The 16637-nt window shown below is 44.0% G+C and overlaps 1 protein-coding gene across 6 annotated transcripts in view; it reads left to right on the forward strand.

The window, feature by feature from the left end:
- Positions 1–16637, forward strand: part of NUP210L (nucleoporin 210 like) — a 93762-nt gene that overhangs the window by 68501 nt on the left and 8624 nt on the right. For 5 of the 6 annotated variants that reach the window (XM_047704143.1, XM_047704145.1, XM_047704144.1 and 2 more), the window contains 6 exons: positions 661–752; positions 2664–2838; positions 3922–4097; positions 6671–6888; positions 8755–8891; positions 14148–14274. In XM_047704143.1, coding sequence (XP_047560099.1) covers positions 661–752; positions 2664–2838; positions 3922–4097; positions 6671–6888; positions 8755–8891; positions 14148–14274 — 925 coding nt within the window. The remainder of the gene's footprint in view (positions 1–660; positions 753–2663; positions 2839–3921; positions 4098–6670; positions 6889–8754; positions 8892–14147; positions 14275–16637) is intronic. The other variant, XM_047704148.1, reaches the window with a different exon arrangement.

Here is a 16637-nt window from a genome sequence, read left to right on the forward strand (position 1 = left end):
TTTCCGAGCTGCTCTGCCTAACACAGATATTGTGATACCATCCACTTAGGGGATCTAACCCTAACTTCCAAGAGGGTGAAGAGCATGGATGGATGGTTTCTACAGGTGTTCTCAGGCTGAAAGCTAACTGGCCCTATTGTTTTCACTGTTCAAAAGAAAAGTGATCATCTGTGGAGAGCGAATAAGTTTCTCTGCCTCTTAATTTAGAACTGATTTTTTTTTTTTTCTTTTTCTATTCTCCTTTATTTTGGTTTTGTTTCTCTGATTCAGTGAGGGGTAGAGGAAAGCGCATTTTACTAGGAAGTAGAAAACCTGAATAATGTTCCTTCCTAATTTATTATTGTAGGTTTTAGTTCTCAAATCTCTTTTCAGGTAGCCAGAGCTAAAGTTAGAAATTTCAAAATTATTTTATACCTAATATCTAAGTGATACAGAGGATGTGGTCAGTCAGTGTGGCTTCATCAGGAGCAGGGCTGATATTAGATTTGTGTTCTAGAACACCGAGGCATGTTTTAAGTGTCGGGCTCATTTGAAAAAGAGTGTTGTGGGCCCTCAGGCCAAGCTAAAGTGATGTAGATGTTGATTTGTAGTTGATACGTGAGCAAAGGTTATAGTTTTGTCTTTTCCAGAAATGAGGAAGACATTATTTTCTCACTTTAGGTGTTTGAGAAACTCCAATTGTTCTTTTCGGAGTGCCAGCCTGAGCAAATTCTGATGCCCATGAATTCCCAGCTCAGACTCCACACCAACAGGTGAGGAATTAGGGAAGGGCAGGCCAGGTTCCAACCTTACCGTTAGGAACATGGAAAGAACTTTTGCCTTCTAGGTGATTTTTCTAATCCATAAATAAGATTTTTTAGCTGAAGTGAAATTCATGTTACATAAAATTAACCATTAAAAAAAATTTTTTTAAGACTTTAGAGAGGTGGGGCACCTGTAAATAAATAAATAAAATCTTAAAAAAAAAAAGATTTTAGGGGCGCCTGGGTGGCTCAGTGTTAAGCCTCTGCCTTCCACTCAGGTCATGATATCAGGGTCCTGGGATCAAGTCCCACATCGGGCTCTCTGCTCAGCAGGGAGCCTGCTTCCTCCTCCCTCTCTGCTTGTCTCTCTGCCTACTTGTGATCTCTCTTTCTGTCAAATAAATAAAATCTTAAAAAAAAAAAAGATTTTATGGGGCGCCTGGGTGGCTCAGTGGGTTAAGCCGCTGCCTTCGGCTCAGGTCATGATCTCAGGGTCCTGGGATCGAGCCCCGCATCGGGCTCTCTGCTCAGCAGGGAGCCTGCTTCCTCCTCCCTCTCTGCCTGCCTCTCTGCCTGCTTGTTCTCTCTCTGTGTCAAATAAATAAATAAAAAATAAAAATCTTTAAAAAAAAAAAAAAGATTTTAGAATGAGAGAGCACAAGCATGGGGAGGGGCAGAGGCAGAGGGAGAAGCAGGATCCCCACTGACCAAGGAGCCCGATGTGGGACTCAATCCCAGGACCCAGGAATCATGACCTGAGCCGAATACTTAACCAACTGAGCCACCCAGGCACCCCCAAATTAACCATTTTATTTATTTTTTAAAATATTTTATTTATTTATTTGACAAAGAGATAGAGCACAAGTAGGCAGAGAGGCAGGCAGAGGGAGAGAGAGAAACAGGCTCTCCTCTGAGCAGGGAGCCCAACATGGGGCTCGATCCCAGGACCCCAAGACCATGACCTGAGCCAAAGGCAGACGGCTAATAACTGAGCCACCCAGGCACCCCAGATTAACCATTTTAAAGTGGACGATTTCGTGGCATTTAGTGCATCACAGTATTGCGCAACCCTCACCTCTGTCTAGTTCCAGGACATTTTCATCACCACCAAAGGAGACCCTACCCATCAGCAGTCACACTAACCTATTTATTTGAGAGACAGAGAGGGAGCGAGAGCAAGCATGAGTACGGGGAGGGGCAGAGGGAGAGGGAGAAGCAGACTCCCTGCTAAGTATGCAGCCTGACATGGGGCTCGATCCCAGAACCCTGAGATCATGACCTGAGCCACCCAGGCGCCCCTATTTCATTCCTTTTAATGACTAAATCATATTCTGTGGTATGGATATAACATACTTATAATGAATAACATTCATCTGTTGTTGGACATTTGGGTTGTTTTTACCTTTGACTCTTGTGAATATTACGCTACTATGAATAATCACACAGAACTATTTATTTGAATATCTGTCTCAATCCTTTTAGCTGAATTTTAAATTTATTTTTATTATTTTTTAAATATTTTATTTATTTGAGAGAGAGAGCAGGGAGAGAGAGCACGAGTGAGGGTGGAGGGGCAGAGGGAGGAGATACAAACTCCCCACTGAGCAGAGAGCCCAATGTGGGGCTCGATCCCAGGACCCCTGGGATCATGACCTGAATGGAAGGCAGATGCTTAACTGACTGAGCCACCCAGGAGCCTCTAGCTGAATGATTTTTAATGATAAATATGTAGTAGGATATGATTTTTAGAGAGATAGGCATAATCTGAACGCAGACTTTTACTTGAGGAACAAATAAGCACATAACATGGAGAACGGCAAGGGCTTCCTCAGAGGACAGTTTCTAACAGTAACCCCGACGGTCTCCTTTCTTTCTGGTCAGAGCCCCCAAGAGATGCCACCTGTTCCATTTGTTCCCTAGGGAAGGGGCCGCCTTTGTGAGTTCCCGTGTTCTCAAGTGTTTCCCTAATTCATCTGTCATCGAGGAGGATGGTGAAGGGCTCCTGAAAGCTGGTTCCATTGCAGGTACTGCTGTGTTGGAAGTCACGTCTGTAGAACCTTTTGGAGTCAACCAGACAACCATAACTGGAGTCCAGGTGAGTTCAGGGACTTGCTCAAGAAAAAAATAAAAGGAATACCATGGCCTGAAGGGGCAGATATCCTGATTTCAGAACTAGGAACTTCCCTGGGAGTCAGAAGATAGAAGACAGTCTTGACATGGATATAAGCCATCAAATTAAAAGTGGCCTTTAGAGCCCTTGTTATAAGAGGGATCAGCCTCAAACTGGTGCACTTCTGAGCAGTGTTGACAAAAGGGTGTGGGAAAGGTAGAACTATTGCTACCAAAATTAGGCTTTGTTACTAGAATTTAAAAATTTAGTCTAACATAGAGGGCCTGGGTGGCACATTCAGTTAAGCATCCAACTCTTGGTTTTGGCTCAGGTCATGATCTCAGGGTTGTTAAGATCGAACCCTGTGTCAGGCTCCATGCTGGGGATGGAGTTTGCTTGAGATTCTCGCTCTCCATGGGTTGCCTGGGGGGCTCAGTTGGTTAAGCCTCTGCCGTCGGCTCAGGTCATGATCCCAGGGTCCTGGGATTGAGCCCCACATCAGGCTCTCTGCTCAGTGGGGAGCCTGCTTCTCCCTCTCATTCTCTCTCTGTGCTCTCTCTCTCAAATAAATAAATAAAATTTTAAAAAAGATTTTATTTATTTGACAGTGAGAGAGGGAACACAAGCAGGGGGAGTGGGAGAGGAAGAAGCAGGCCTCCTGCCAAGCAGGGAGCCTGATGTGGGGCTTGATCCCAGGACTCTGGGATCATGACCTGAGCCAAAGGCAGAGGCTTAATGACGGAGCCACCCAGGTGCCCCAATAAATAAAATCTTAAAAAAAAAAGTATTCTCTCTTTCCTTCTGCCCCTCCCCGTGCTTGTCCGTGTGCACTTTCTCTCTCAAGTAAATAAATAAAATCTTAAAAAGAAAGTTCCAACTTCTCTCCACATTCTCTCAGCTTTAATAATTAAGGGGCCATTTCCTGTACTGTTGTATTTCTTATTCAACTCTGACTTAAGTCATCCCTTATGAGGAGCTGTTTCCTATGAAAGAAGAACCCCGTTTTTACTGTGGCCTGTGAACTTCAGAATCTCTCGCAGCTCCTCTCCAGTGGCCCTGCTCCCACAGGTGGCACCAGTGACATACCTGCGGATGAGCAGCCAACCCAAGCTGTACGCCGCCCGTGGGAGGGCTCTGCCGGCATTTCCTGTGGGCATGTCTCTCACCTTTGTTGTCCAGTTCTATAACAGCATTGGAGAGAAATTCCACACACACAACACCCAGCTTCATCTGGCTCTGAACAGGTGCGGAGTCAAAGGAATAATATCCTTGTTGGGGGAGAAACTGTGCAGATAGGCTAGGGTTATCCAGTAAATTCTTATGTTCTCAACTCGGAACCTGATATTTATTTCTTTCATTAGGATGGGAAACACCAGATGGTGCTGGCTGTTTAATTAAGAAGTATTTCAGAGTGTTTTCTATCTGTCAAGCCCTAGTTCACAGGAAGCCTCCATAGGGAGCTGGTAGGAGTATTATCAAAAAGCTGTACTGGGTGCCTGGGTGGCTCAGTTGGTTAAGCATCCAACTCTTGATCTCAGCTCAGGTCTTGATCTCAGGGCTGTGAGTTCAAGCCATGCTGGGCGTGGAACCTACCTTAAAAAAAAAAAAAACTTTACTGGAAAACAAATTTTTAATTAAAAAAAAAAAGGGCTTGGGACGCCTGGGTGGCTCAGTTGGTTAAGCAGCTGCCTTCGGCTCAGGTCATGATCCCAGCGTCCTGGGATCGAGTCCCACATCGGGCTCCTTGCTTGGCGGGGAGCCTGCTTCTCCCTCTGCCTCTGCCTGCCATTCTGTCTGCCTGTGCTCGCTCGCTCTCCTCTCTCTCTGACAAATAAATAAAATCTTAAAAAAAAAAAAAAAAAAAAAAAAGGGCTTACTGGGTACTCTGTATATAATAGACCTGACCCTTGGCCACTCATTTCTTGCCCTCCACCGTAGAATTCCTTCTGAACCTTTGAGCTGTTGAATAGAAAATGCTGTGATGAGCTCTGCCCCCAGAACTGTGTCCTAACAGTGATCTTTCAGAGATGACCTGCTACTTTCTTATCTCCTTTCAGAGATGACCTGCTACTTTCTTATCTCCCTTCAGAGATGACCTGCTACTTTCTTATCTCCTTTCAGAGATGACCTGCTACTTTCTTATCTCCCTTCAGAGATGACCTGCTACTTTCTTATCTCCCTTCAGAGATGACCTGCTACTTTCTTATCTCCTTTCAGAGATGACCTGCTACTTTCTTATCTCCTTTCAGGGATGACCTGCTACTTTCTTATCTCCCTTCAGAGATGACCTGCTACTTTCTTATCTCCCTTCAGAGATGACCTGCTACTTTCTTATCTCCTTTCAGAGATGACCTGCTACTTTCTTATCTCCTTTCAGAGATGACCTGCTACTTTCTTATCTCCCTTCAGAGATGACCTGCTACTTTCTTATCTCCCTTCAGAGATGACCTGCTACTTTCTTATCTCCCTTCAGAGATGACCTGCTACTTTCTTATCTCCCTTCAGAGATGACCTGCTACTTTCTTATCTCCTTTCAGGGATGACCTGCTACTTTCTTATCTCCCTTCAGAGATGACCTGCTACTTTCTTATCTCCTTTCAGGGATGACCTGCTACTTTCTTATCTCCCTTCAGAGATGACCTGCTACTTTCTTATCTCCCTTCAGAGATGACCTGCTACTTTCTTATCTCCCTTCAGAGATGACCTGCTACTTTCTTATCTCCCTTCAGAGATGACCTGCTACTTTCTTATCTCCCTTCAGGGATGACCTGCTACTTTCTTATCTCCTTTCAGGGATGACCTGCTACTTTCTTATCTCCCTTCAGAGATGACCTGCTACTTTCTTATCTCCCTTCAGAGATGACCTGCTACTTTCTTATCTCCCTTCAGAGATGACCTGCTACTTTCTTATCTCCCTTCAGGGATGACCTGCTACTTTCTTATCTCCTTTCAGGGATGACCTGCTACTTTCTTATCTCCTTTCAGGGATGACCTGCTACTTTCTTATCTCCTTTCAGGGATGACCTGCTACTTTCTTATCTCCTTTCAGGGATGACCTGCTACTTTCTTATCTCCTTTCAGGGATGACCTGCTACTTTCTTATCTCCTTTCAGGGATGACCTGCTACTTTCTTATCTCCCTTCAGGGATGACCTGCTACTTTCTTATCTCCCTTCAGGGATGACCTGCTACTTTCTTATCTCCCTTCAGGGATGACCTGCTACTTTCTTATCTCCCTTCAGAGATGACCTGCTACTTTCTTATCTCCCTTCAGAGATGACCTGCTACTTTCTTATCTCCCTTCAGAGATGACCTGCTACTTTCTTATCTCCCTTCAGAGATGACCTGCTACTTTCTTATCTCCCTTCAGGGATGACCTGCTACTTTCTTATCTCCCTTCAGGGATGACCTGCTACTTTCTTATCTCCCTTCAGAGATGACCTGCTACTTTCTTATCTCCCTTCAGGGATGACCTGCTACTTTCTTATCTCCCTTCAGAGATGACCTGCTACTTTCTTATCTCCCTTCAGGGATGACCTGCTACTTTCTTATCTCCCTTCAGGGATGACCTGCTACTTTCTTATCTCCCTTCAGGGATGACCTGCTACTTTCTTATCTCCCTTCAGGGATGACCTGCTACTTTCTTATCTCCTTTCAGGGATGACCTGCTACTTTCTTATCTCCTTTCAGGGATGACCTGCTACTTTCTTATCTCCTTTCAGGGATGACCTGCTACTTTCTTATCTCCTTTCAGGGATGACCTGCTACTTTCTTATCTCCTTTCAGGGATGACCTGCTACTTTCTTATCTCCTTTCAGAGATGACCTGCTACTTATTGGACCAGGGAATAGGAACTATACTTATGTGGCCCAGGCAGTGAACACAGGAGTGACGCTTGTGGGAATCTGGGACCGGAGACACCCAGGTGTGGCAGATTACATCCCAGTTGCTGTGGAGCACGCCATCATGCCAGACACCCAGCTCACCTTTGTTGGAGACGTCATCTGCTTCAGGACACACCTCCTCAACCACAATGGTCTGCATACCTTCCCTTTCTTAACTTCACAGCTGACAGGATGAGAAAGCAACTCATCCCTTAGATAATTCTTTCAAAATGATTTAAAATCTGAGGGCCTAGGATCACCTGGATGGCTCAGTCAGTAGAGAGCGCAACTCTTGATCTTGGAGCTTTGGTTTAAGCCCCATGTTGGGTGCAGAGATTATTTAAAAAATAATAATAAAATAGGGACGCCTGGGTGACTCAGTTGGTTGGGCGGCTGCCTTCGGCTTGGATCATGATCCCAGCATCCTGGGATCGAGTCCCTCAGCGGGGAGTCTGCTTCTCCCTCTGCCTCTGCCTGCCACTGTCTTCCTGTGCTCACTCTCTCTGACAAATAAATAAATAAAATCTTAAAATAAAATAAAATAAAATAATAAAATATTTTTTTAAAAAAGATCTGTTTATTTGAGAGAGAGAGAGAGGTGGGGGGAGGGGCAGCTGGAGAGGGAGAGAATCAAATTGCAGATTCCCCACAAGCCTGGAGCCTAAGGGTGGGGCTTGATCCCACAACTCTTGAGATTATGACCTGAGCCAAAATCAAGGATTGGATGTTTGATCAACTGAACATTCAGGTGCCCCCAAAACTAAAATCTTAAAGAAAAAATCTTGAGGGTCTCTCTAGGCATATTGGTCATGCGCCTCCCGGCCGCATAGCTCACTGTATTATTACGCAGGTGGTGTGGGTTCCTTGTCTTCTCCCCCATTCCCAGCTTCTGAAGGAGGGGAGTTGGTAAGTTGAAGAATGTAAAGGATGAGCTAAAGTGAAGGAAAATGCAGTAAGGCTTTAGTTCTAGGAACCAATTGTGAGTACACTGCTTTGTGAGAGACATTTGAAGGCCTAACTCTTAAATACATCATCAGCATAGTAAGGTTTGGCCTTGTACTGGGCTAGACTATACTCTCGATCAACAAAGCATTTCTGTCCTAAAAAGTGCTATTGAGTGCAAGAACATGTCTTTGGTTAATAAATGAGTATCGGTTCTCTGGGTTTACTGAGAGCATATTCCAAAGCTATGTGCCCTGCCTGGGTGTGTGTGTCCCAATCCTCCATCCGAGTAGGACTAGTGGGTGCTTGTATGGCTCTGTGACCTCTTCTGGGAACTGCAGATCCATGTGGGTACAGTGATGTGATGTGAGGCCAGAGTCTGTATATTCAGGGCTTGACTGGGAGAGAGTCCACTCAGCTCAGGTCAGGTCCCCCAATCCTATAAGGACTGATTTGCAAGCAACCACCATGAACATGGGACCCAGGGCCATTGAGCTAGCCCTGCTTTAGGGCTGACAGAGTTACAATCTTATGATTGTTACTCTCTTGTCAGTGAAAGACTCTTTTGCTAGATTTTGTTAGGACTGTCCTATCTTTCATTCTAGAATACTCTGACTTTCTAAATCTATACTACTTTGAATGGGAAGCAAAAGGACCAATACCAGGATCAGTAATCGAACGCATTTTTCTGCCACTTTGAGACTGAAGCCAAAGCAAACAAACCTTCTTTCTTGCCAGCTGTCTCCTCTTACAGTCTTCTGCTGATACCTATCAGTAGCTGAAAGAGAGTTATTCCTGTGTGTAAAAGAATTTTTCCTATTTCCTAAGAACAGTTAGATCCTCCAACTAAGTAGCTCCTTCTGTGATTCTGAGGTAATCCTTGTTTTATATTGTGGGTATGATGGTATATGAAGGGGAACCTGAAAATAAAGTTATCTTCAAAGGTGAATGTTCCTCCTAGGAAGAGATACCTGTGTGCTTGAATGGTCTGCTGATACAGAGTCTGAATAAGGTCAGAGTGACCTTCCATTTAGATCAGAGGTTGCAACCAAGTGCTTTCTCTTGTCCTTTCCTAGGTGAACCTGGGATATGGATGATTTCTGCTGATAACATTCTACAAACAGACACTGCCACTGGAGTGGGAGTGGCCAGGAGTCCAGGAATAGCAACAGTCTTTCATGACATCCCAGGAGTGGTAAAAACGTATCGAGAGGTAACCCTGACAAGGCCAGGGTGACTATTTCCATATTTGGGGATATGCATGTAGAATACACATCTGAGGAAAAGATATATACTGACATGTCAGATAGAAAGCCAGCCAGAAAACTTTGGAATACAAAGCTAAACGTGATTAGGAGGCGCCTGGGTAGCTCAGTTGTTAAGCATCTGCCTTTGGCTCTGGTCATGATCACAGGGTCCTGGGATCGAGCCCCGCATCGGGCTCCTGCTCAATGGGAAGCCTGCTTCTCCCTCTCCCACTCCCCCTGCTTGTGTTCCCTCTCTGTGTGCCTCTCTCTGTCAAAAAAATAAATAATATCTTTAAAAAAAATTTTTTTTAAAAAATAAATAGTGATTAGGATTCTTAACCAGAATAAATACATAGATAGATAGATAGATAGATAGATAGATAGATAAGGGGCGCCTGGGTGGCTCAGTCGGTTGGGCGTCTGCCTTCAGCTCGGGTCATGATGTCAGGGTCCTAGGCTTGAGTCCCACATCGGGCTTCCTGCTCAGCAAGGAGCCTGCTTCTCTCTCTCCCTCTGCTCCTCCCCCTGCTCACTCTCTCTCAAAAACAAAAAAGTTTCAGAAGAATGACTAGTGTGGTTTATACTTTAAAATATCACTGTGATGGAGTGCCTGGAAGGCTCAGTCAGTTCAGCTCAGGTCATATCTCGGGGTTTGAGATTGAGCCCCACAACGGGCTCTGTGCTCAGTAGGGAGTCTGCATGAGATTCTCCCTCTCCCTCTGGCCCTTCCCCCCCAAATAAGTAAATTTTTTAGGGGCGCCTGGGTGGCTCAGTGGATTAGGCCTCTGCCTTCGGCTCGGGTCATGATCTCAGGGTCCTGGGATCGAGCCCCGCGTTGGGCTCTCTGCTCAGCGGGGAGCCTGCTTCTCCCTCTCTCTCTGCCTGCCTCTCTGCCTGCTCATGGTCTCTCTCTCCGTCAAATAAATGAATAAAATCTTTTAAAAAATTTTTAAAAAAATATTTTGATTATGTATTAGAGGATATTCATATGCATGTATATTGTCCAGCTGCACAGGATTTTTTTTTTCAAGATTTTATTTATTTATTTGACAGAGATCATAAGTAGGCAGAGAGGCAGGCAGAGAGAGAGGAGGAAGCAGACTTCCTGCTGAGCAGATCCTGATGGGGAACTCAATCCCAGGACCCTGGGATTGTGACCTGAGCTGAAGGCAGACGCATAACTGACTGAGCCACCCAGGCGTCCCAATAAATCTTTAAAACAACAACACCAGGGACACCGGGGTGGCTCAGTCAGCTGGGTATCTGCCTTTGGCTCAGGTCATGATTTTAGGGTCCTGGGATTGAGGCCCTGTGTTGTGTTCCTTGCTCAGCAGGGAGTCTACTTTTCTCTTTCCCTCTGCCCTGGGTCATGCTCTCTCTCTCTCAAATAAGCAGAATCTTTAAAAATAAATAAATAAATAGACAAAACAGTGCCAACTCCTCCCCCAAAAACAAGGTGGTGTGTGATATATATATATATCTCACTGTAGCTACTGGTTGGTACTAGAAAGTAGGGGCAAGGGTTGAAGAGTTGGGAAGCTATACTTGCAATGATCCAGGTAAGATAGGATGGTGCACTGGGTTACCAGTCTGGTAACAGAGGAGGTCATGAGAAGTTGGTCAGATTCTAGTGTACTTTATAGGTAGAGCCGGTAGAATTTCCTAGCACATTATATGTAATCTGATGATGTAATGTAATCAGATGATACATAATTGACTTCAAGTTTTAAAAAAAATGACTTCAGGTTTTTGACTCAATAACTAAAAGGACAGAATTGCCATCACTTGAGGGGAACCTCAGTGGTGCAAGAGGTTAAGCGTCCAACTCTGGATTTCAGCTCAGGTCATGATCTCAGAGTTCTGAGATCGAGCCCTGCATCTGGCTCTGCGCTCATGGAGTCTGCTTGTCTCTATCCCTCTGCTCCTCCCCCCCCCCACTTATGCTTGTGTGCTCTCTCTCTTTCAAATAAATAATAAATAGAATCTGAAAAAAAAAGAAAAGCTACACAGCTGAATGTTTAGCTGCTGAATGTGGTTCCCAGGGAAGGGGCCTGGGGTGCATGCTTTCTGCAAAACACATGCTGAATGCTACTTTCCCTTTTTTTTTACCTTTTTTTGTAAAAGCAAAAATCGTCTTTGGATTTATTTTTCTTTTTTTCTTTTTTTTTTTTAAAGATTTTATTTATTTATTTGACAGAGAGAAATCACAAGTAGGCAGAGAGACAGGCAGAGAGAGAGGAGTAAGCAGGCTTCCTGCTGAGCAGAGAGCCCGATGTTGGGGCTCGAACCCAGGACCTGGGATCATGACCTGAGCCGAAGGCAGCGGCTTAACCCACTGAGCCACACAGGCGCCCCTTTCTTTTTTTTTTTTTTTTTTTTCAAAGATTTTATTTATTTGTCAGAGAGAGAGGGAGAGAGAGCAAGCACAGGCAGACAGAATGGCAGGCAGAGGCAGAGGGAGAAGCAGGCTTCCTGCTGAGCAAGGAGCCCGATGCAGGACTCGATCCCAGGACGCTGGAATCATGACCTGAGCCGAAGGCAGCTGCTTAACCAACTGAGCCACCCAGGTGTCCCGGATTTATTTTTCTTAGGGAAACCATTTACTAATGTCTTTCTTAAAAGTGATGGGGCTTAATGCAAATTTTTGAGAAGTCAAGGGATCCCTGTATTTCAAGGAGGGAGCGAGGGATCAGCCATGTCAAATGTTATCGATAGGCCAGGTATCCTGAAGACAGAAATGACAGATGGGTTCGCAGTACAGAGTGGTTACTTGAAGGAGTGGCTTCAGTGCAGTGATGGGAGCGGAAGTCTAGAGAATTGAGAGGATGTGTGGATTTGGGGCATAAGCTCTGTGAGGAACTAGAGTCAAATTTTTGTTTGGTTGATCATTTTTTGAGATGGGAGAAAAAATGATTTGGGAGTGTTTAGTAGAGAAGGTAAAATGTTATGCAGGAGCAGGGAGAGTTGCTGAAGCAACAACCTTTAGTAGGTGAGATGGTCGAACAAGTGAAGGGTTGGCTTGATGAAGCCTTTTCTCTTTCCCCTTACATGTTGGGTCTCCCTCCTTGGTGCCCAGAGGACTTGTTTGTTCCTCTTTTCATTACTCAAATATAACAGCTATCATTTGTTGAACATCTACTATGGGTTTGGCATTTTGCATCTGTTTTTTTAAATTTTGATTTTACATCAGTATAACTGTCATTCTTAATCTTTACAACCCTGCAAAGTATTATCCCAATTTTATAGATGATTGAACTGCCCAATCTGTGCCCAAATGGTATCTGGTGCCGTGTTGTAAGGAGTTCACAGTCTAGTGATGATAGAAATAATTACATGTAGACAATTTAAATAACTAAAACATAACTGACCAGTGCTTTACAAGTGACAAGTTAGAAGTGCTCCTAGAGTCCAGACACGCCTGGCTGGCTCAGTTTGGGGAGTGTCTGATTCTTGATGTGCAACCTCAAAAAAAAATTGTGTGTGGGGGATGCCTGGCTGTCGGTTAAGTGACTGCCTTCAGTTCAGGTCATGATTTCAGGGTCCTGGGATCAAGCCCTGCATCAGGCTCCCTGCCCAGTGGGAGTCTGCTTCTTTCTGCCGTCCTGCTCCTCTCCCTGCTTGTGATCTCTGTCAAATCAGTAAATAAAATCTTTTTTTTTTAAAGATTTTATTTATTTGACAGAGATCACAAGTAGGCAGAGAGGCAGGCAGAGGCAGAGGGGGAAGCAGGCTCCCCGCCGAGCAGAGAGCACGATGCGGGGTTCGATCCCAGGACCCTGAGATCATGACCCAAGCCGAAGGCAGAGGCTTAACCCACTGAGCCACCCAGGAGCCCTAAATAAATAAAATCTTAAAAAAAAAAAAAAAATACAGAAGAGGGGCACCTGGCTGGCTCAGTCAATCAAGTGTCTGACTCTTGATTTTGACTTGGGTCATAATCTTGGGGTCTGTACTCAGCACAGAGTCTGCTTCTCTCCCTCCCCTTCTGTCCCTCCCCCCGACTCCCACATTCCTCTCTCAAATAGGTCTTTAAAAAAAAAATACACAAGGGGCGCCTGGGTGGCTCAGTGGGTTGAAGCCTCTGCCTTCGGCTCAGGTCATGATCCCAGGGTCCTGGGATCAAGCCCTGCATCAGGCTCTCTGCTCAGCGGGGAGCCTGCTTCCCTTCCTCTCTCTCTGCCTGCTTGTGATCTCTCTCTGTCAAATAAGTAAAATCTTAAAAAATAAATAAATAAAAACTTAAAAAAGGCTAGGGACAGAGGCAACAACTTGAGTTTGAGAAGGGTTTCAGTGCTGGGGAAGCAGAGAGAGGGTCACAAGGGAGGAACTGGCCTTTGCTGTCAGAGGCTACAGAGAAGTCAAAAAGGGTGTGATAGACCCTAGATGGTATACTGTGTAAAATCATCATTTAATAGTTCACTAACTAACAGACACCCATGGAGGCCGCTTCTGTGTAGCCCTGTGACAGACTCTGGAAACACAAAGATGAGAAAGACAAAACTCCTTCCTTTCCTGAGCATTTAATGTCACTAACTTGGTTTCAAGGTTCTTGAATATTCGAAAAAACAAAAAATCATGATAGTACTGAAGAAACTGTGTATTGTAATATGTTATACATTTAATGTAATGACATAATGTCATGAATAATGACATAATGATATAGTGACAAGATAATATACATTTAAGTTGAAGATATTTGGGGGCAGAGAGCCATCATTAATTATCTTCTCTCATTGTAATCATGAAGCACTTGCCTTAAATACAAGGCACATTACAGGATATACAAAAATAGATTAGTCTCTCAGTTGAAGAACTTAGATTCAAATAGGCATGATTTTTAACAAAAATACAAATACCTACAGCACAAGACAGAACATTACAAGTATACTGAGAGAAACAAAGTACTTTGAAGTTTCAGAAAAGGCTGAGATTATATGCAACTAATGAAAGTTGCAGTTGTCTTTGAAGGCATTTTAATAGGGGGTCATCCAAAGGGAAAATGTCAAACAGAATAATGGACAAAGACCTCCTTTTAGGGAAAAAAAATGTTATTTTCTTCTCAAAGGTAAACAGATTTTGTGGTTCTTAACTATGTGAAGTAGAAAGGCCCCCGGGCCTTGAGTGAGATGGCGCTTTCGGTTGGGTAAGTTATGAAGCGTAGAGAGGGAGAGAACAATATTTTCTAAGAATTAGGTGCAGATTTTCCTTTGGTTTGCTCACAGGTGGTGGTCAATGCATCATCAAGATTAACGCTCAGTTATGACCTCAAGACCTACCTCACCAATACCCCCAATTCAACGGTGTTCAAGCTCTTCATTACCACTGGCAGAAATGGTGCTAATCTCAAAGGTCAGGTCTCTTAATAGGTCTGGGTGATTGTTCCCATCATTCCTGTCTTCCTTCTCATGTACCCCTTAGACTAGCAGTCCATATTTCTTTTTATTTCAGAACTGACTCCACCTTTAATAAGTAAATCATTGACTGCTTTGACTTCACAAATGACTCGATACCAGGTTTTGGTATAGGCTAAACTTGGTCACTGTCGTTTTTCTAGTTATAACCTTGCCTGAGAGGTGGCCTAAACCAGGGATTTCCAAATATGGCTGATTTTCAAAGCTACCTGATGAAATTTTTGTAAAAATAGGGTCTTGGGCTCCATCCAGATAGTAAGTTTGGGATAAGGCCTCAGACCCAATTCTTTTCCAGCTTCCCTAGATTTAAGAAGTGTTGGAGTACGTGACATTTTTTTTTTTAAGATTTATTTATTTATTTGACAGACAGAGATCATAAGCAGGCAGAGAGAGAGAGAGAGGAGGAAGCAGGCTCCCCGCTGAGCAAAGAGCCGGATGTGGGGCTCGATCCCAGGACCCTGGGATCATGACCTGAGCCGAAAGCAGAGGCTTTAACCCACTGAGCCACCCAGGTGCCCCATGGAGTACGCGACATTTTAACTGTTATTTGCTCAGCAAATTTACCGTGTATGTTTTTTTGTTCTGTACTGGGCTATAATTTACTGTCAGTAAAAGGTGGGGAGGTGGGGCCTGGCTGACTCAGAGGAGCATGAGACTCTTGATCTCAGGGTCATGAGTTTAAGCCCCACATTGGGCATAGAGATTACTTTAAAAAAATAATAAACATGGGGCACCTGGGTGGATCAGTGGGTTAAGCCTCTGCCTTCAGTTCAGGTCATGGTCTCAGGGTCCTGGGATCAAGCCCCGCATCAGGCTCTCTGCTCAGCAGGGAGCCTGCTTCCCCCCCCCCCCCCCCCCACCCCCCCCCCCCCGTCTCTGCCTGCCTCTCTGCCTATTTGTGATCTCTGTCTGTCAGGTAAATAAATAAAATCTTTAAAAAATAATAATAATAATAAACATTTTTAAAAGTTTTTAAAAAGTGGGGGAGGTGGGGCACCTGGGTGGCTCAGTCGTTAAGTGTCTGCCTTTGGCTCAGGTCATGATCCCAGGGTCCTGGGATCGAGCCCCACATCGGGCTCCCTGTTCAGCGGGGAGCCTGCTTCTCCCTCTCCCACTCCCCCTGCTTGTGTTCCCTCTCTCACTTTGTCTCTCTCTCTTAAATAAATAAAATCTTAATTAAAAAAAAGTGGGGGAAGAAAGAAAACTAAAATACAAGATATTCCTAATAGATTCTTGGTGGTATGTTCCCAGTTTATATGTATTTTTTTCTCATTTAACAATGTTTTTTTTGTTTGTTTTTGTTTTTAAGTAGGCTCTACCCCAGTACCCAACATGGGGCTTGAACTTACAACCCTGAGATCAAGACCTGAGCTGAGATCAAGAGTCGGATGCTTAGGGGCGCCTGGGTGGCTCAGTGGGTGAAGCCTCTGCCTTCGGCTCAGGTCACGATCCCAGGGTGCTGGGATTGAGCCCCGCATCGGGCTCTCTGCTCAACAGGGAGCCTGCTTCCTCCTCTCTCTCTGCCTGCCTCTCTGCCTCCTTGTGATCTCTGTTTGTCAAATAAATAAATAAAATCTTTAAAAAAAAAAGGTCTATGAGAAAATTAAAAAAAAAGACGCTTAACCGACTGAGCCACTCATGTGCCCCTCATTTAACAATCTTATGTAATAATTACCGTCATTTTAAAAATGAGAAATACCAAATCTAAGAGCAAGTAACATATAGTTAGTGGTTAGAATTGGTAGATCTGTCCCACTCCAAAGTCCATGTAAATTCTTTCTTTTATTATTTTTTATTTTTATATTTTTTAAAGATTTTATCCATTTATTTGACAGAGATCACAAGTAGGCAGAGAGGCAGGCAGAGAGAGAGAGGAGGAAGCAGGCTCCCTGACAGGCAGAGAGCCCGATGTGGGGCTCGATCCCAGGACCCTGAGATCATGACCTGAGCTGAAAGCAGAGGCTTTAACCCACTGAGCCACCCAGGCGCCCCAATTCTTTCATTTTTTTAAAGAAAGAACAAATTCTGTTTTTTTTGTTTTTTTGTTTTTTGCAAAGAGAGCATGCAAAACCAAGAAGTCCAAAATATTACTGTCTATAAAATTTAAGTCTAATTGCCCTTTTGGTCATTCAGTTTTTAAGCACTTACTTTCTTTTCACATTATTTAATTTTATAAGTATAATCTAAGTATATATAAATATTTGATTTTTAAAGTTTTCCAGGTTCTTTTACAAAGTATTAAATATGTATAACATTCACACATTGCTCTCTGCCTTAAGATATACAGATTGCAATTTTTCC

Source organism: Lutra lutra, chromosome 15, assembly GCF_902655055.1.
Source record: "Lutra lutra chromosome 15, mLutLut1.2, whole genome shotgun sequence".
In the NCBI taxonomy this organism is placed as follows: Eukaryota; Metazoa; Chordata; class Mammalia; order Carnivora; family Mustelidae; genus Lutra; species Lutra lutra.